General features: G+C 33.4%; 2 protein-coding genes across 4 annotated transcripts; one reads left to right on the top strand and one right to left on the bottom strand.

Moving 5' to 3' along the window:
- Window positions 1-231: 231 nt before the first annotated feature.
- On the bottom strand, window positions 232-10,558 carry LOC126655374 (uncharacterized). Of its 3 annotated transcripts, none has more exons than XM_050349537.2 (16): window positions 10,256-10,558; window positions 9,995-10,078; window positions 9,508-9,579; window positions 9,354-9,425; window positions 9,009-9,269; window positions 8,198-8,305; window positions 8,000-8,116; window positions 7,535-7,657; window positions 7,381-7,449; window positions 7,050-7,153; window positions 6,771-6,854; window positions 5,718-5,805; window positions 5,008-5,127; window positions 2,137-2,321; window positions 1,348-1,657; window positions 232-1,011 (listed from the first exon to the last, which is right to left on the bottom strand). In XM_050349537.2, the coding sequence occupies exons 1-15, from the start codon at window positions 10,376-10,378 to the stop codon at window positions 1,357-1,359; spliced, it is 1,911 nt and encodes a 636-aa protein (XP_050205494.1). In that variant the 5' UTR covers window positions 10,379-10,558; the 3' UTR covers window positions 232-1,011; window positions 1,348-1,356. The 3 variants fall into 3 exon arrangements, with proteins under 3 accessions (XP_050205494.1, XP_050205493.1, XP_050205492.1); XM_050349536.2 differs by lacking the exon at window positions 232-1,011 and adding an exon at window positions 1,067-1,172; XM_050349535.2 differs by lacking the exon at window positions 232-1,011 and having other exon boundaries at window positions 1,174-1,657.
- A 3,545-nt stretch (window positions 10,559-14,103) lies between these two features.
- Window positions 14,104-19,073, top strand: LOC126656856 (putative polyol transporter 1). The gene is made up of 4 exons (XM_050351479.1): window positions 14,104-14,168; window positions 14,216-14,289; window positions 17,902-18,230; window positions 18,798-19,073. The coding sequence occupies exons 1-4, from the start codon at window positions 14,104-14,106 to the stop codon at window positions 19,071-19,073; spliced, it is 744 nt and encodes a 247-aa protein (XP_050207436.1).
- The last annotated feature ends 1,422 nt before the right edge of the window (window positions 19,074-20,495 follow it).

Raw genomic sequence — 20,495 nt, 5'->3', positions numbered from 1 at the left:
TCTTTGTTCTACTTTACTTTTTTAGTTAGTCTTTGTATTTTTATTTCTTATTTACTTGGTCCCTCTACAATCAAATTCCGCAATGATTTAATCTTTAAAAAGTAGATCAGGGACGAAGTAAACAAAAAATGAAACTTTAAAAAGGACTAAATAAATAATAAATTTATAAATAATTTAGACAAAAACAGAAGTATAAGGACTAAGTAAACAAAAAATAAAAAATATAGATACTAACTAAAAAACAAAATACACGAGAGACCAAATAAATAAAAAGTAAAAAGTACACAGATTTGAGAATGAGTTATGCTTATATTTTACAACTCTTTATATAAAGGGTTAATGTCAAAAAAAATCACGACCTTTACACGTTTTCTCATTTTAATCACGCAATTTAAATTTTCTCATTTTCATGCACGAACTACCATTTTTTCCCAAATTCATACACGGCGCTGAGGTGGCACTCATTTATTGGTACAAAATGACCTTTACCTCAGCGACTACCACCAATGGAGTCGTGACACCTCAGCACCGTGCATGAATTTGAGAAAAAGTGATAGTTCGTGCATGAAAATGAGAAAATTTAAACTACATGATTAAAATGAGAAAACGTGTAAAGTTGGTGAATTTTTATAACATTAACCCTTATATAAAATACAAGGAACATTTAGTCATCAAGTTTATTTGCTCACCGAGTGAAGTAATTGATGACAAATCTCAACATTCCTTTTCAAGTTGGATGCATAAGCATCAAATATTCTCAACTTGTCCAGATATTTAAGAACATATGAGTTTAAACTAATTTAGTCATAATATCTGCTAGTATTTGATTTCTCATAATAAATTTCTAGAAAGTTCATAATGTGCATATTCAATTTTTCTTAATGAAGAATGTATCAACGTCGACATATCGTGGTCGACCATGTTAAATTGGATTGTGAGCTACATTACATCTCTTGCTGCTTTATTGTCACAGTACAAGTGAACTGGTTACATCAGTCGATTGTTATAGTCCTGCAAGAAAAACCTTAATCATAAAGCTCTATAAACCAGTATCTTGAAGATCATCTTTTCAAAAAGGCACGTACGATACTTGAACAATATCATTGCATTGCACACCACAAAACTTAGAATTTTCAAATTTTTGCTTCCTAGATCGTAGGTGCACTTGCAAACTACAACACAAAATATACAAAATATTATATAGTTTTCGCACCAATCAAAATTTTTATCTTACATCTTGAAATTCAACCAAATTAGTAATACTAAATTTGAATACCATTGAATCTACTAATCAACGCTTAATTCTAGACAAAATAATCTTAGTGCGACAAAAGTAGTCTCACTCACATGCAGTCATCACAAAGATTCTGGACTTGTTGATGGTCTTATCTTTGAAGGCATTTGCATTCTTTCTCCTCCAAATCTGTATGCAAAGCCGTTCTTGGGTGTGATGGACATTTTATTCATTGCATCATCGAATTTATCAAGATCGTCATGCCGTCCGCCTAAGCTAATTGTGACGCCTTCTTCCATAAAACTTCCCTCATTTACGGCACCGAAATCCTCTGCTATATCCTCATCGCTGCTATCCTCCTCATCATTGCTGTAGGTGGTTCTGACATGCTTCCAGTACACAAAGTTTGGCCGGATGAAACTTCTGATGAGATTTATCGAGGCGAAAAGCATTAGTAAGACGGTAATATAATCATGCCTATGAAGACATCTTGCTGCGCTCTTTTAACTTTGACTCTGAAATATATAAAGACTAACTAGCTAACAATTAACATGCACAAATTGAAGCTTGATTTTAAAGCTTTAACTGCTTGGTCCATTACAATGCAACCAGTGCTACCAGAAAGCTAGAACACAGCCAATCGAACTCGATACTTTCTCCTTAGATTTACTTCTACAGAAAAAAAAGATCCAAGTAATTCAGCAATAAAAGCAAATCCTCAACACAGGACTGTCTGGGAAATCACATAAGCCGTTATGAATTGGAAAACTATTTTTCATTCTTTTAGAAACAGTATTAAATAGTAGAACTACTTTTCATTCTTTTAGAAACTGTTATAAATAGGGATACTTGTATACTAACAACATTAAAAGAAAAAAAGATGCAAAGCTGCAAATGCAAACCTGTCACATGTTTTAAGCAAACATGGGTCAAATGGGAAGAACATGTCCAATCTTTCTACTCCACCAAAATCCCTGGAAAATTCTGATTCCAACATATCTTCAAAATTTAATGTTTCAGATGCAGTAAACAGATGAGCAGCCTTTGCCTGTTTTAGATACTCTAGTACTATAGATGGCAAACACACCTGATAAATAAATGAAAGCAAAAGAATCAATAAATTAGAAAAATCTCTCATGTCCAGACCATAGTTACCAGATTCGCGCTATACACTAGCTACAGTACGGGTTCGGATATGTGATACGCCCTATGATTATATGTAGGGTATAGGCTTAGCTGGATCAGTCTTTGTGACGCAGTTTGTTTTAATAATTTTCTTGGTTCATGAGTAAAAATCACATGTTTAGGTCAAGCTAAAATTGAGCAAGTGCCATTAAAAAGATTAAGCAATTTCCTCACTGTTCAATTCCAATTAAGCCAATAGTTTTAAAAAACTTCTTCACATATACAATAGTTTACTGACAGGCTCAAACTGTCATAACATTTGGCCTTTAACTCTATATTAAAGCACAGCAAACAAAAAATTAGGGTTTTATTATATTACATTTGATTAACTGTCACCTTACCACTCTGCTGCTTCTTCGTTTCTTTTTCTCAAAACTTCCTTTTCCTCGTCCTTCTCTTTTCCATTTTTTCATTTCTCACTTAGCTTTGCCATGGGAAGCTAGCTTATAGAGGGTACTTATTTCCGGTACGCCACTCCTGACGTTCCAGATTGCAGACCACTGCTTTTTGCTATATGAACCATAATCTAGGACTTGGAACCCAGACTGCAATACTCCACCAATATTGGCATGGCAAATCCAGTAACTGTGGTCAAGAGACCATAGTTACCTGATTTCCTCAACCAGCTAACGAACGGAAATTGGAATGTGTTCCAATTCACGGTACTTTAGGATACTAGGAGCACCATAGAACGCATCCTGGAATCCTAAAATAAGTTATCCAGCAAGCCACATATTGATCTCAATTTCTTTATTTTAAAATCTTCATATTAAAAGCATAAAGGAAAGTGAAAGGAGAAGTAAACAAGAGGAAGAGAGGACGCCAAACATAACAAGAGAGGTACGCATCGTGAGTGCTAGTGCTGGTGAGAAAAATAAAAAAAGAGTAGATATCTTATTGGAGAGAGATTGGGCTTGGCTATTTCATCAAACTTAATAAGTTTTTCAATTATGTTGTTTTATGTTAGATTTGTGCTTCATGGCTGCCATTTTTTCACCCCCTTTTAGTTCACTAATTAACTAATTAATATTTGTATCTTTATTTCAAAAGATAAAACTTTAATACATAGCAAATCTTTAAAATATATCATTTGATAACATTTAAACAAATAAATAACAAATCTTTTGAAAAATTAATTTGATAACATTTAAATAATACAACTCTGAAAATTTCATTACTATATATGAGTAAAACAATTACATCGATTAGTTTCATCATATAAAAAGTGTTCCATGATTGTCAATTTCAGTATTTGTATTTTTTTCTCCACTTATATATTTTATCATATCATTAAAATTTAGAGTATTTAAAGATTAGCGATCCAAACAAATTCAATTCAGGAAATATTTTAAAGAATGACAAATTTTATAATTTAGTATAAAATAAAGGCTTCGCCATTGAAAAATATCTCACCTCTCGACTTTTTTGTTTATGGCCCAAACTTTCAAAATTGTCAATCTCATTTCTCAATTTCCAGTTTCAATTATAGCCGTTTGTTGAAACTGAAGTGGAAAATGATTCAAAAATGCCCTTCATGTTTGAATTTTTGATAGTAAAAAGCCAAATTGAACAGTATGAAGGGCATATTTAAACTTTTTTCACTCTAATTTGAATAAGAAAAAAGGTTTATTTATGCCCTTAAAGTTTGGCTCTAGGATCAAGTAAGCCCTCAACATCCACAAACGTTCAAATAATGCCCCCTACGTCTTAAAAATAGACCCCAATATTGGCGCATAACTGAGACGTTGGGGGCATATATTTGAACCTTTCCGGACATTGAGGGCTTCCTTGATCCTAGAGCCCATCCTTAGGGGCATAAATGACCCTTTCCTCTTTGAACAAATAGAAACCATTGAAACTAAAATTGAGAAATAGGCTATAATTGTCAATTTTAGAAGTTTGGGCCATAAACAAAAAAAGTTGAAAAGATAAAGAGTATTTTTGGATGACTAAGCCTATAATAAAAGAAAAGGTGGTCGATACTATATATTAAAAACAATTTAATGTGTTGTTATGATGTAACTATTGTTAAAGCCTCACCGAACAACTTGAACTTTAGGTGAATTGGTTATTTAACATGGTATGAGAGCCTCTATTCGAAAGGTCTTAGAGATCATTCTTGGCAACTCTCATTTGGTTAATTATTAAAATAAATTGAGCACAAAGTGAGATGGGCATGTGTGCTTGTTTGCTCACGCTTAAAGCCCACAACGCATGAAGTGTGCAGGGGTATGTTAAGATATAATCATATAATAATTTTTAGAGCCTCACCAAACAGCTTGAGCTTTTGGGTAAATTGGTTATTTAAGATGTGTAATTTGAATTATAATAAATTGATTTAAAAAAATTGAAAAGGTGGTCAATTGACCGCCATTTCTTTCAAGTGGCTTCGCCGCTACGTACCAACTAATTCTACCCCTAGCGTACCGAGTATAATTTAAGGTGACTTATTCTGATCTAATACCTGTACCAAAAACGTACCACGTTCCTGGTAACTATGGTCAAGAACAAGAAGTAAACAAATGAATCACATTTAGCATCTATCTTTCTCAATTTGAAATTTCTAGACTACATTAAAAAATTCTCACCTTTAGAGGACCCAGCTTATGTTTCAAGATCTGGTCTAAGGGCATGTGGAGAAGCTGAGATTTGAGCCTTGGAACATCCAACATTGACCTCATACGAAAGCACAGAACATACAATATGGCCTGTACAGCAGAATTGAGAATCAAGAATGAGAATTTTATAGAATATTGAGGATTAAATTTAAACTTGTCAAACGCCTGGATGATGAATTTAAGATGCAATAACTTGTTTAACTGATTTTTTATTAGAATGGAGTTGAGTGATTAACCAGTTCTAATAATTTGGTTTCAGTTTTGATATTTGGAAAAACAATATGCATGGATCCGCTCGAGACTTTTCCTAATGGTTTTGCTAAATGGCCCATGCATACACGTTGTACAAGCGAAACATGTTAAAATGGTCCATGTACAAGCAGAACATATTAAAATGGTTCATGCATACTCTGTACAAGCAGAACATGTTGAAAAGAAGTTTAAGTGACAGTCTTAACAAAACAGTAGCTTAAAATTTAGAACCATCTGTTTAGTTTCAGGCAAACCTTTTGCAAGGAAAAGATATAGCAAAACGTATTCATGCAATTAGTGGTACAAAAGTAACAAACTCGATCAATTCTAAGAAGTCAATATAATCAAACAAATTATTCAAGTCAAAGAAGTGCATTTTATCAAAGAAAATTAAGTTCAAAATTCCATATTATCATAGCCCTACACACCTGACATCCAGAATAGAAAACTTGATGTGCTTTTGGATTCATATCACCATTTTGGGCTTGACAATATTCCAGACACCAATCCACAAGCCTGTAACACCATACAATAATATAATGCACATTATGATACTTGGCGATTTCTCTTTTTACAATATCAACTTGTTGCAATCATGCAAATTAGGTTACAGATTCACAGAATAAAAATAAGGCTGAGCAATAATCTAGTAAATCCAATTTATTAAGCCGAGCCGGACTGAATATTAAAACTGAAATAATTTTTTAATTCGGTCCGTTTTTACCTTAAATTTTGAAAAGAATTTGGTTCGCCGGTTCAGTTTTGCAAAAAAAAAATCAAAAGAAACCGAACCAACTGAAGTTTCAACGAGATGGTTTTGAGGTAGTACTTATACAATGTATTAGCCACCTATAAATTAGTAGAACCAAACCCTAAATCATTTTCTTCTCTCCCAACTCTCATTTTACTCTTTTTTATATACAGGCCATCACACCTCCTCACCTCTCTCATTCTTATCTCAAGAGTCCACACTCTAGCATGGCACCTTGTACTGATCAGTCCTCACAGCTTTTCCTCATCTTAGTTAGACAAAAAAAGCACCCATAATTGATTATGTAACACAGAGCAAAGGTAATTAACAGAAAAAAAACTCAAAAAAAATTATTTTCTTCTTTCTCATCTTCAAGTTCAAATGCAACCTAACCTAATATTTGTTGCATGTGAGATTCACTACTGAATATTTATTTTAACAGATTAGTGAGTGATAACGGGACTAGTAATACAAAGGCAGTGATTTATCAGTGAGCAAAATGTAACTGGAGCAATGAGTATTTCTATATTTAAGTATCATTGTCATTCCGTTTAATTACAGATCAAATCAAATCGAAGTATTATGGTTCGATTAAATTCAATTTTATTACTATTATGGTTGGGTCGATTCAGTTTTGCGTTCTCAAAATAACCAATCAGTACCAAACCAAATGATGCTCAGCCTTAAATACATATTCATGACCAAGACATAAAATATATCAATTTGGAACCTTTTTAATGTGCTGGCCACAAAAGCAATAGGCAGAAACTTTGCGCGAGCCAGATAACTAGCTAGATACGCCACAGCACTCATCCTGCAATAAAAAGAAAATTAAAGGATACAAATAATTTACAATTAAAAATTGGAAAATAAAAACAATAATTGTGCCAATGTATTTTTCTTTCCCACTCTACATGCCTTTGAGATAATGATAATTGATTACAGTCATCATTGATGATACAGAAATCATGAAGTAAAAATTACAAATTTTTAGCAAAAACTATTTTACCTTGTAAGCGGGTTATGTCCGTAAAAGAACCTATCTCCGAGTCTTTGAGCAAATTTCTCACCACAATTTTTAGGATCAAGTGCACAAGCATAGAACATCACAAACTGCAAACAAAAGGGAGCGCCCAATTTTATAATGAGAAACTGTCCTGCAATATGACAATGCCCAAGAAGATCTTTTTCATCCTTAATTTGTTATTTTACTTTAATAATCTTGAAAAGACGGGTACCCAGAGAATTAAAATCTTGTTAAGCAAACGTTGATATTAAATATTTTCATCTTATTAAGATCCTCCAACTCATTTAGCCATAAATAAGATGGAGATAATTACCTGAGCAAATTTTGACTTATACGTGGTTAAGATAGTTAGCATGAAAGAATCCAAAAGAGTTTCAAAAACCTACAAAAATACAAGATTATTAAAACAAAAATGATGCAAACTTACAGCTTAAAAGACAATGGAATAAATTGAACAAACACTATACCTCACTCAAACGCTTATTGTTTGCACACAATTCAATATGCTCAAAAGTTCGCACCATTAAGCTGTCTAATAGATTAGCAACGGCATTTTTACCTAAGCTTTTATAGCTTAAAGTTCTTGGAAGCTGTAAAAAGGACTCTGCATTAGTTTTTCTTTTGCAAACATGTTCAAACAGCTATAATGCTGCACAAACATAAACAAATAAATCTAGAATGTCATGCCATAAAATTGCCAAGATGATAGCCTGTAGCTTTCAGTCCTCAAAAATACATAGCAGGTCTGATTTCTATTACAAATACTAAAATTACTATCTTAGATTCAGACAGCCAATTTCCATCAGTACAATGCCCAAGATATTTAATGGTGCTGCGGAGAACTCAGATCCCCACCTATTTACAGCATCTCATCCTATTATATCTCTCAATTCTTTTTCCTGCCAAAGTATTCGTGAACTTGAAGATCATACCTCGTCATAATCATTGTCTTCGTCATCATCTGCAATCTCATCTGCATCTTCTAACTCGATTTCAAAGATGCCTTTGCATGAGTCATCTCGTAAAATGTCATCCCAACCAATTGCCACCTATGTATAAAGCCTCCACGTCATTTAATTACAATAAGTGAAAAGCACGTGTTCACGAATTGATTTACAATATCTACTTACATCCAATTCTACCAGCATATCAATCACTGCCATAAGCATCCTGCTTCCAACAAATTCTCCGACTGCACCACTCTCCAATCTTAGCATGTTCTCCACGTAGATCTCAGTCTGTAAAAGTGAATAAGTCTTAAGATGGATGATCCAGAACAACTTTTAATCATAATTCAGAAAGTTCTGTAGTAGAAAATTGAAAAGCATCATCACATAAGAGAAAATTCATCAACGAACGCATACAGAAGTAGATTTTAGAATAAACATAAACGTGACTTCCCATGGGAAAAGATGTTCACTTTTGCCTCGGGAAAAAAACAAGAAGTTTACGAAACAACATCCTTCAAAAACCAGGCCATACATATATGTCAAACTCTAATGAAAATAAATGCAGCTGATACAGAAAGGAATTACTGATCAAATGTCATACAAAAAGATATTGGCGTTCAGTCTGATTGTCCACAATAGAAAATAACTATTTCAAAAACCGTTCAATGTTTAATTTCAGCATGATTGATAAGCATTAAATTCATCACTACAAAAACCTTAAGTATTGCAATAGAACACAGACATATATTGTCGTGATCAAACAAATGCAGAACACAGAAATTGTTTAAAACAAATCGAGAACATAGTCAAAAAGGAATAAATACAATAGTACAAGAATGAACAGAAAAAAATAATTAAAAAAAATAAATCCATTCCCTTATCAGTGCTTCTTACTTAAGCTTCCAAAACAACAACAAATCATTACTTAAAACTGCTTATGATTTAAAAAGTAACTCTAGACAAGTCACTCCAATGTATTAATAGGACTCACTCTACATTTGAGACGATCCTTTTCGAGATCCTTCTTAAAGGTTGTTGGCATCCGGTGTACAACTACTGATGATAATCTAGAGGCCGCCATAGGCACCAATTCAGCAATATCTTTCAGAGCTATATGCACACGAGATAGAACCTGATCCTTTCTTGCCTGACCTCGTGGCTGCTTCAGTACGTCAACATAATACATTGGTGGCATAAAATTACCTACAAGCATTTCCAGGCTGGGATCAACATATTTTCCATTTGAAGCTGCCTGTAGAATAATAAATAAGATGAGCATCCACCAATTCCTCTTCCAGAAAGCACAGCTTCACAGAATCATAACAAAACAACATACCAACGCAATAACTAGTTCGAGCAAGGCATCCATCACATCAGGTCCATAATTCCACATGTTCATCCCAAAAATCTGCAGATAGTTCATTAAAAGGGATAAACTCCAAATAAAACCAAAAAAAAAACACGAGTTAGTTCAAAAGACACCAACTTACAGAGTTAAGAAGGGCTTCATGGTGAACATAGTCTATACAAGAAACTATGGCAGATAGTACTTTTAGAGTAGTCTGCAAAAGGGCAACAAAATAACTGTTACATGCAAGAAAATAATTAAAATTAGAAAATAAATCCAAAGCTTTACGCGTTGATGCAATTTTAACCAAAACTCTTAATTTTTGTAATAATGTCCTAAATTCAACATTTCGTTGCAATTTTATTCATTTTTTCAATCTTTCACCTCAATACAATACTTATTAGCTTTATTTGACATTTCTAGTCATTTTTAGCTTCAAACTCGTTTTCTTTTCTTCATCCACCGAAAGTTAGAGAATTTAGAATTAAACTTTAAAATTATTTTTTTATTTTCTTTTAATATTAAAAGTTAAATTTTAAATTTCCGAAAAACGAGTAAATTGATTGCTATACCTTAAAATGAATTATGAAGAGTTTAGAGCAATAGATTTTTGAAGTGAGAAGACATACCAAAAGAAGGGCAACCTCATCAGGGGTGAGACGTTCTGAATGATGCAAAATACCCACAAGCTGCATATACATTTCAGTATCTCCCTAACCCACAAATCAAAAATAAAATCAGAATTAAAGCCAACAAAATTACTAAAACCAACACGGAATTTTCTACGTAAAATATGAAGTTTCGTGCACAAAATGTTTCCGAAACAGGACATGTTGATCGAATAAAGTGTCTGTGCTACCTAAAAGCAAAGCGGAGAAGAGATAATATACCGATTGAACGGAAAGAAGAGCAGCTCTGATATGATAAGCAGTGTCGGAATCGCTTAAAGTAGCACTATTATCATCGAACTCCATCTCTTCTCGCTTATGCTGATTATTCAGTTCAATTTTCATATCTCGAAATTTATCTTGTGTCGTTGAACTGTCGCCGGTGCTGCTGATTCTTCTTTTCCGGTAGGTGAGGTAGAAAACAGTATCAGCCAAGCGGCCGGCTCTTGTTCTTCCTCCTCCTCCTCCTTGCTTGCGGCTGGAAAAGAAAAGGAAGCAGAGAGAGGGTTTTGGGGGCTAGACCGGCTTTTTTATTTCCCCTCTTCATTCTTTTTTAAATTATTATTTTGTTTGGTTTAATTACGAACGCCTCCCTCAATTTGGCAAACTAACACTTCCATGTCCTATTTTTAAAACATAATCATTTTTACCCCGAGGATATACATTAGAATTTAGACCCCTTTCTTTCTTGAACAAAATTACTTTGAGGCTTCTTACATATGTCATTACGGCAGAGCATCGGTCGGTTCGGTTCGATTTTTGATGGAATAAGACAAAATCTCATATGATAGAATAAGACAAAATTTCACATAGCCACATTGTATTAAAATATCACATTGCTAGTATTTTTTATATTATATTGAGATAAATACTAACTTAAGCTTCGAAGTGGATATTCGTACGAAGAGTCTGAAATCCTATCAGACCTTATTTGTCTTATAGAACACAACTCGGAATTCACCTAAGTATTAAGTTTGTCACGAAGCGACCCGGAAGACAAGACGATCTCGAACCGAATCCATCCTTTGGCGCCGTCTGTGGGAAACGACTAACTTTTCGATAAATAAATTCTTGATGTTCAGATTCGTTTAGATATCTACATCTTTCGGAAGTTTTCAGCAAGTAGCAAGAAGTTAGTAGGTTTATTCGAGTACTTTTTTAAGTAAATCGGCCTATAGCAACATGATGTAGGAGATACGCCCAACAAATTAGATAATTAAATTAGGAAGTCTTTGCTAGCATATGTATCCATGTATATTTTCAATGCTAGATTCTGACATAAGAAGTATAAATATCATTTCATCTGAGACTAGCGATACATCCAGATTGTATAATGTTATTCACCTTCGTTTTTACATCCGTTTATGAAGATCTTATATGGATATAGATGCGCCCGATATGCAAAACATAAATGCCCTGTAGAAAATGTATGATATTCTCTTTTTGGAATTAATTGTCAAAGGTGGTCAGTTTAAACACCACAAAATTATGATACATATTATATATACACTTGATCTACTATAAAGTATAGGTCGACCAATTAGTTATTAAACCGAATTCAAGATAATATTAGCTACAAACGGAAAACGTCCCGTATAAAGCGACACTCGATGAAGAAAAAGGGGAAATTCATGAAGAAAAAGAAAAAATTCTACAAACGGGCAACGTCCCGTGCACATCGACACTCGATGAAGAAAAAGGGAAAATTCTACAAACGGGCAACGTACATAAGCGACACTCGATAAAGAAAAGGAAAAATTCTAATCCCGTACACAATCAACGCTCGATGAAGAAAAAAAAATTCTACAAAAGGCAACATCCAAAATTTATTGAAAAACATTTCTCAAAACGCAACGGCCAAAATTTACTGAGAAACACTTCTCAAATGCAACGGCAAAACTTTTTGAGAAACATTTCTCAAAAGAAAAATACAACAAACGGAACACATCTCGAACTAAAGCGACAATCGATCAAGAAAAATACATAATGCCACAAACGAGCCACGTCGCGAACTCAAGCGACAATTGATCAAAAAAAAGGCATAATACCACAAACAGGTCACGTCCCGAACTAAAGCGACAATCGATCAAGAAAAAGGCACATACCATAAACAGGTCATGTCTCAAACTCAAGCGAAAATAGATGAAAAGAAACACATTTACTAAAAACAGGCAACGCCCTGAATTCAAGAGACATCCCTGTCAAAATAAAAAGGAAGAACATATAAAAAAAATAGAAAAGAGGAAACAACGACAAAAACTACACAAGGGCACTGTCCAAACATAAGCGGAAAATCTAAACAATAACAATGAACAAATACATGCCACAAAAAGTACTGCCTAAAGAGAAGAACCGGACATAAATATTTGCACAATTCAGACCCCCAGGTGGAGAGTGAAACTCCTCACTCAAGATTCGAGAATAAGATAGAGTAAGGCGCATGCCCATAAAAGATCTGACACAAGAAAAATTACACGAAAACCGGATCTCTGAAATGATGACAGATCTGGACATACGAAGAAATATTATATAAAGACCGAATCTCTAAAAATGATGAGAGATTCAGACATGAAAAGAAATATTATGTGAAGGCTGGATCTCTGAAATAACAGGAGATTCAGACATACAAGATTATATTATATGAAAAAGTTGAAGACCGTATCTCCAAAATTATGAGAGATCCGGAAATGCAAGTAAAATAGTACATGAAGAAGGTAAAAACCGTATCTCTTCAATAATTAGAGACTCGGGCATACGTGAATAACAATGAAGAAGTTGAAGATCGAACCTCCAAAGTGATAAGAGACTCGGATACATAAGAAGTTGAAGACCGTATCTCCTAGATAATGAGAGATCCAGACATAGAAGAAGATTATATGTCGTTGAAGACCGAACCTCTGAAGTAATAAGAGATTCAAACACATAAGAAGTTGAAGACCGTATCTCTTAGACAATGAGAGATCCGGACATAGAAGACAATTATATGTCGTTGAAGACCGAACCTCAAAAGTAAAAGAGATTCGTTCACATGTGAAGTTGAAGATTGTATCTCCACAAGGATGAAAGATCCGGGCGTACAAGAACAAAATGAAGAAGTTGACGACCAAAAAGTAGGGGTGAGCATCGGTCGATTTGGTTCAGTTCGGTTCCGAATCGACAAAAGCCGACCATACCGAAACCGTGCTATTTTTCACCAAAAACCGAAATTCTTTTTGACCAAAATTTTCGGTCGGTTCGGTTTTCTAATTCGGTTTGGGCTTTTTAAATGGCCGTTCATTTTTTTATCCCAAATTAAATACAGAAAAATATATCAAATAAATACAGAAAATTACACTCCATTTTTAACAAAAAGAAAAAAAGAAATTCATAATCAATTAGATGAAGACCTTTACAATATATAGGTACATAAAATAAAATTACAACTTTAAATTCAAAAGAAAAATATAACTAATAATTCCAGCAAACAAAAATAAAAAACAAATGAATACAAAAAATCAGTACATCGAATTCCAATAAAATAATAGGACTTTTAGGAGGATCTTCAACTACTTGATCTTGTTTAAGATTATAAATCTGTGAAATATAAAAACAAAGAATGAATTAGGACTTAAGTAGCAATTTGCCCCCTCAACTTGTAAGCAATGGGCAATTAACACACAAATTAACTTTGTGGGTAAATTAGTCATGAACTTGCTGATTATGGGCAATTAGCCCCATTTTGAAAAATTAGTTTAAAATTTGATGGGGCAAATTGCCAATTGAGAAACAAATAATTTACAAATTTAGGGGGTAAATTGCCAAAATGGGGCTAATTGCCTATAATCAGCAAGTTCATGACTAATTTGCCCACAAAGTTAATTTATGTGTTAATTGCCCATTGCTTACAAGTTGAGGGGGGCAAATTGCTACTTAAGTCAATGAATTAGTAAGAAGGTATATTAATAATAAATTAAACCAAGAAAATATAAAGCAAACAGTTTTAATCATTGTTGTTGAAGCCAAAATATTTTTAAAAAAGGACTAAGTGTTTACCTTTTCAAGGGTTTGAATCAAATTTACATGTCTAAAACATGTTAGCAGATCAGAGAAGGAAAAATGATGATCTTCTCTTCCATCAAATAGTACTACTTGTTGGGTAAGGAAATAAACTAAAGAGATTGTTATAATCAATTAGAAATTTAGGGTTTTGTTTGATGCAAAAATAAGAAGGGAAGAAAGTGGTGAGAGCGGCGTTGGAAAGATGGAAAATGAGAGAGGTAGGGTTTTGAAGTTATAAGAAGCATTATATATGGCATTCATTAAGGGTATTTTAGTAATACTCAAACATGTGGCAATGTACTTTAAAACAACACAATTTAATATGTTCGGTGTCATCGGTGTTCGGTTCAGTTTGGTTTTTGACAGCCTCAAACCGAACCAAACACCAAACTCCAAACTTCTCTCTATCTAACACTGAACCAGACCATTTTGACCGAAAAACCGGACCACACAAAAAATTTTGGTTTGGTTCGGTCCGATTTTCCGGTCAGGTTCGATTTCTGCTCACCCCTACCGAAAAGTAATGAGAGATTCAGACATGTGAAGTGGAAGACCGTATCTTCACAATGATGAGAGATCCAGATATACGAGAATAACAATAAAGAAGAAGTGGAAGATCAGACTTCCGAAGTAAAAAGAAATTCAAACACGTAAAGTGGAAAAATGTATCTCCTCAGTGATCAAAGATCCGGGTATACAAGAATAACAATGAAGAAGAAGTGGAAGATCAAACTTCGAAGATAACGAGAAATTCAGACACATATGAAGTTGAAGATCGAATCTTCTAAGTAGTGAAAGATTCGTTCATACAAGTGTTCATATGTAGATCAAATCTCCAAGATTATGAGAGGCCGGAGTATAAGATAATAGTATATAAAGAAGATGAAGACCGTATCTCCAAGATAATAAGAGATCTGAGTACAATATAATACTATATGAAGTTAAAGACCGTATCTATAACGAGAGATCCGTCGATACAAGGAAAATGTAAAAAGTTGAAAACCGAACCTCCAAAGTAAAGAGAGAATCGAGTATATACGAAGTTGAAGATCGTATTATTGAAATAATAGAAGATCCGGACATACGAAGAAATGATAAAGCAGCGGCAGTCCGTATCTCCAAAATTAGGAGAGATCCGAGTACACAAGAAAATTATAAATTGAAGACTGAATCTCCAAGACGAGAATAAATTTAAACATGTATGTATCATGAATCAAACCAAACATAAATATTTGCATGATATGATACTGCGGGAAGGATTAATGATGAAATAAGACAAAATCTCACATGATGGAATAAGACAAAACCTCATATGGCCACTTTGTACCAAAATCCCACATTACTAGTTTATAAGGAAACTCACTCAACAAGTCTGCATATAAAGGCAAGCCAACCTATTACTATATCATGTTAAGCTTTATTACCTCTTTTATATAGTACTTTTCTATATTATATTGAGATAAATATTGACTTAAGTTTCAAAGTGGATTTCGGACCAAGAGTCTGAAATTATATCTGACCTTATTTGTCTTGTAGGACACAACTCGGAATTCACCTAAGTATCAAGTTTGTCATGAAATAACTCGGAAGACAAGACCATCTCGGACCGATCCATCAGTTTTGAAAACTTAGTAACTGATGGTCAGAACCGGTCTTAGATGAAATGAGGCCCTAGGCGGTTAAGCACATATTTATATACTCCCTCCGTCCCAAATTGATATGCACTATTTCAATTTTTTTATCCCAAATTGATAGGCACTTCAAATTTTTTGTCCCAAATTATAGGCACTAGATATTAATCTCACTAAGTAATTGTCAAACATACCCTCATTAATTATAGGAAATATCTTGGAAAGACAATAAAAGTCACTAAAAGATAAAAATTGTCACTATATTAAATGAGGGCAAGTATGGTATTTTTTTTTATGTATTAACTCATTTTATCTAGAGAATCTAAATTTCTTAATACTCGTGTTTGTTCTAAACTGCCAATCAATTTGGGACGGAGGGAATATTGTTTTTTAAAAATAATTTATTGAAATTTTTTATATAATAAATAATAAAATTATATAACATGTAAAGAAATACACTAATAAAAATATATAAAATTTCCAAACATAATTATAAAATTGTAGAACTCTTTAAAATATTTTTCTTTTGAAATTAAGCATTTATTACGTTGCAATATGACTTTCCGTCAACTTTTTAGCAAAGTAAACAAAAATAAAATAAGATAATAAACAAAATTAAAAAAATTCACATGATTTCAAAAAGCAATACTTGATGAAATTATAGTGTCACCACCACTGACTATAAAAAATAATAAATAAATCAATCGTTTGATTTAACTGAAAAATAATATAAATTAAAATTGATCAAATAAAATAATAATAATAAATAAAATGTTAATTAACTAACTTATTTGTCTGAATCTTTATCAATTTAGCTTATTAAAAGAATTTATAATAAACAAAATTAATAATTAATATTTTTTTTTATCTAAAAGCAATTATTTGAGAAAAATAAAAAAATTAGAAACAGTTGGAACTAAAGAAAATAAATATCAAAGTGCTTAAGAAACAACAAACTTACTAAGGTAATTTTAATTAGATTTTTTTTAAAAGAAATTAGCAAAATCTGAGGCCCTTTAAAAGATTTTTATTGTCTTTGAAAAATTCATTCAGATTTGATGTCATCTAAATGATTTAAATTGATATTGTAAGATTTGTTAAAATATTTGAGGCTCTTTACATATTACAATCAGGGGTGTGCAAAAACTGAAACCGAAAACTAAACCAAAAATATAGGTTCGGTTCGGTTTTAAGGATTTTTTGTTCCGTATAAACCCAACCGACCGAAGTTTTATATATATTAGGTGTTTCAATAGTATTTCAAATTTTTATAGTAGTTTAGTAGTAAAGACCTTCTATTTCTTTGCTCAGGCCCAAGTTTGAATTTTATCCCACCCTTTCTTTGACCTCTTTATCTACAATTTAATAAAGATTCTCTTTAATTCAAAAAAATAAACATATACAAGTCTACGATCGAACTTTGAACCTTTAAAACTTATATCAGGCACTGCTACACTTGTTCATGGGCTTGGGTACCTGCCCAGACTCGCCCAAGCCCGGTGCTTAGGGCCGGGATTGGACAATGATTTTTCGTACCGAGCCCGGCCTGAGCCCGAGCCCGCAAAAAGCCTGATATTTGATGGTCGGGTTCGGGCTTTTCATTTTTGTAAAATTTACATGTAAGCTCGCCCAAGCCCGACCCGACCCCATAAAAATATAGTGTTAGGGCCAGGTTTGGGTAGGAAAAGTAAAACCCGAGACAGGCTTGGGCTTGTAAAAAAATTAAAAAGCCCACCGGGTCCGAGTCTGACCCAAACCCGGCCCATGAATAGGTTTAGGCGCTGCTCCATTGAACTAAGGGATAATTCTGGTTACTTTTAACAGATTTATTATATATTCGGTAATCAATCGAACCGAAACGAAACAATTCCATTATTTCGGTTCTCTTTTCAAATTTCAAAAAACCGATCGCTTTTTGATTTTTTTATCGGTTCAAAAACCGAACCGACCTATGCACATCCCTAATTACGGTTGACGTCATGATTGCATAGGAGTGTGAAAAAGTCTGTGGATATCAAAAATATGATGCCCTAATAATTTTGAGGCCTTAATGGCCTAGCCCTAGGGCTGGGCCTGTATATAATAAGTATAACATGTCGGTTCTATTTAAATAATATCATACCACTTTTTATTGTTTTTTTCTCTAAGTTTTTGTTTGAAGTATAAAATATGTTTTTAATTTTGTTTTGTTGTATGTAGATGAAATGATGTTGATTAGCACTTCAGATTACTTGACGAAAAGTCTTAATATAAATTATGAGCACTACCTAGATAATTTGGTATCGATTACTATTTTAATTGAGCTAGTTGGATGTCTAGCTGCCAGAGTATTATCTGATTTGAGTGGACGTCGTCTGGTAGTGATTCTATCCAGCGCCATGTCATTTATCGGGGTCTTGCTGATGTATCTGTCTACCAACTATGCAATTTTAATTATTAGTCGTATTGCGTTTGGAAGCAGAATTGGCATGAGATATTTAAGTATTCCAATATTTATTGGGGAGTTATCACCTCCATCAGCACGAAGTGTACTTGCATCATTTCCTTAGGTAGTCTTTTTATTCTTATATTTAATTACTACTTCCAAAATAAATAGAAATAGTTCTGTTTGATATTAGAAAATTAATGTATTCATTTCTTACACGACATCATTCATTAAAAAAAAGATACGGCATCCGTGGAGTTTTAACGTATGAAAAATAATTTTTTTATTAATTTTCAATAACAATAAAATAATTTATTAGCTAAAAGGACACTTCTTGATACAACAATTGCAACAAATTGTAACTAATAACCGTGTATGAACACGTTATTATCATATTTATCTTCACAAAATGATGGTCCAATTATAAATAGAAATATAATGGTCATTGATAATAATTTTTTATAATTTAATTATCGTATCATAAACAATTTATAATACGGTAACCATTTTAATTTTTTTTACAATTTGGCAACTCTTGTATAAAAAATTAATCATTCAAATTTAATTTTTAACCAAAATTTGTTTTGTGAATTCCAGGTGCTCTTCAATGTCGGATTTTTGTTTGCTTCCATAGTACATTTGAAGCTATCAAAAGTCTTCAAGCATCTAGAATGGCTGGGTCTTTTTCGCTCTTTGTGCTATATTTTTCCTTGTTATCACACTTGTTCTACTTGTAATGCCGGAGTCGCCAAGTTGGCTCGTGAGGCAAGGTCATGTTGCTGATGCAACCCGAACAGTTATGAGATGTGCAGGAAGAGTTGAAGAGGCATATGATCGTATTGATTTAATGAGACTGATTATTGGTGTCTCAACTGATGACACAAGAGATATTGTCGATAGCATTCCAAGAGAAATTCGTGGAGAAATATTTTTTGGAGGGAGTTGATTTGTTCAACCCCAAACATTGCTCAAGTTTCTTTGTCAGCGGACATGTTACAAGTAATTCAACAGCTAACAACAATAAATAGTCTCATATCCTCTAGTACTCCCTTGCTTGTTTATTCTTTCATTACAGAAGATAATGCTACACAAGTTGGGTTGTTATGTGTTATGTGTCTTAAGACCATATATTAGCACCTATGAAGCATCGACACTCCTCCAGAGTGCCGTATTTAGGGGACATGGCGACACGCCGGGGATACATACCCGACACGCCACGTGGCGTGTCCCCGTACCTTTGACTGGTCAAAGAGGGGAACATGCCGGGGATACTTCTAGTGGCATTTTAATTAATTTAAAGTCTTTTTAGTATAGTTTTCTTTTATAAGAAACTTAACTAAATGGACTCAAACCCAAATACAATTAGATAATAACATAAACTAAATTCTATTTTTAATTCTCATATATATATTGTTGTTATTATTTCAAGTACTCTTTCTTATTGTTAAAGACATATTTGCTCTTTAAAACTTCTTATTGGAATTAGTTTGAATGACTTAAATTTATGTTGGAATTGTTAATTCAACTAACTTACATATTACTTATGCATCTTATGACATAATATTCATTGTTTTTGAATCTTGAAACCTTATACTCCCTTCGTCCCAAATTGATAGGCACTATTTCAAATTTTTTATCCCAAATTATAGGCACTAGATATTTACTTAAGTAATTGTTAAGTATATCCTCATTAATTATAGGGAATATCTTGGAAACACAACAAAAATCACAAAAAGACAAAAATTACCATTATATTAAATGAGGGCAAGTATGATATTTTTTTCATATATTAACTCATTTTATCTAAGGATCATAAATTTCTTAATACCCGTATTCGTCCTAAACTGCCTATCAATTTGGGATGGAGAGAGTATATGAGTAAAAATATATTCAAAAAAAATAAATTTTTGTGTCCCCGCTGTACCCGTGTCCTATTTTTTTTAAATGTTGTTCCCCGTACCTGTACTGGTGTCTGTACCCGTACCCGTATCGGTGCTTCATAGATTAGCACCCATGCTAATGTTGGACAAGTATGGGCATTTCAGACTATTGGTTATTAGCATCATAGGCATCGCCGTTTCTCTTGGGCTTCTCGGAGTTATGTATTTCAGTATTCACAGCAGCCACAAATTCACTCTTGCCTAGACTTGTTCATGGGCTTGGGTACCCGGCCCGCCCGCCCAGGCCTGTCCTCTTAGGGACGGGCTAGGACACCATTTTTTGGTCTCAAGCACGGCCCGAGCCAGAAAAAAATCCGATTTTTTATAGGCAGGATTGGGCTTCTAATATTATAAAAAAACAACGTAAGCATGTCCAAGCCCGGCCCGAGCCCGTAAAAATAGTTCATTAGGGCGGGGCTTGGGTAGTA

The sequence above is a fragment of the Mercurialis annua genome, linkage group LG7, assembly GCF_937616625.2.
Source record: "Mercurialis annua linkage group LG7, ddMerAnnu1.2, whole genome shotgun sequence".
NCBI lineage: Eukaryota > Viridiplantae > Streptophyta > Magnoliopsida > Malpighiales > Euphorbiaceae > Mercurialis > Mercurialis annua.
Note: the sequence above shows the minus strand (reverse complement) of the source record. Positions and strands in the feature narration are given on the sequence as shown.

Excerpts from the sequence above, each read along its gene's own strand:
- LOC126655374 (XM_050349537.2), bottom strand. The coding sequence starts at position 10,378 with ATGAAAATTGAACTGAATAATCAGCATAAGCGAGAAGAGATGGAGTTC. Across the intron at positions 10,079-10,255 it reads CTCTTCTTTCCGTTCAATCG|GGAGATACTGAAATGTATAT; the intron begins GTATATTATCTC and ends TTTGTGGGTTAG. Across the intron at positions 7,658-7,999 it reads AAGACAATGATTATGACGAG|CTTCCAAGAACTTTAAGCTA; the intron begins GTATGATCTTCA and ends TCCTTTTTACAG.
- LOC126656856 (XM_050351479.1), top strand. The coding sequence starts at position 14,104 with ATGTTAGCAGATCAGAGAAGGAAAAATGATGATCTTCTCTTCCATCAA. Across the intron at positions 14,290-17,901 it reads AAAGATGGAAAATGAGAGAG|ATGAAATGATGTTGATTAGC; the intron begins GTAGGGTTTTGA and ends TGTTGTATGTAG. Across the intron at positions 18,231-18,797 it reads CACCTCCATCAGCACGAAGT|AATGGCTGGGTCTTTTTCGC; the intron begins GTACTTGCATCA and ends TCAAGCATCTAG.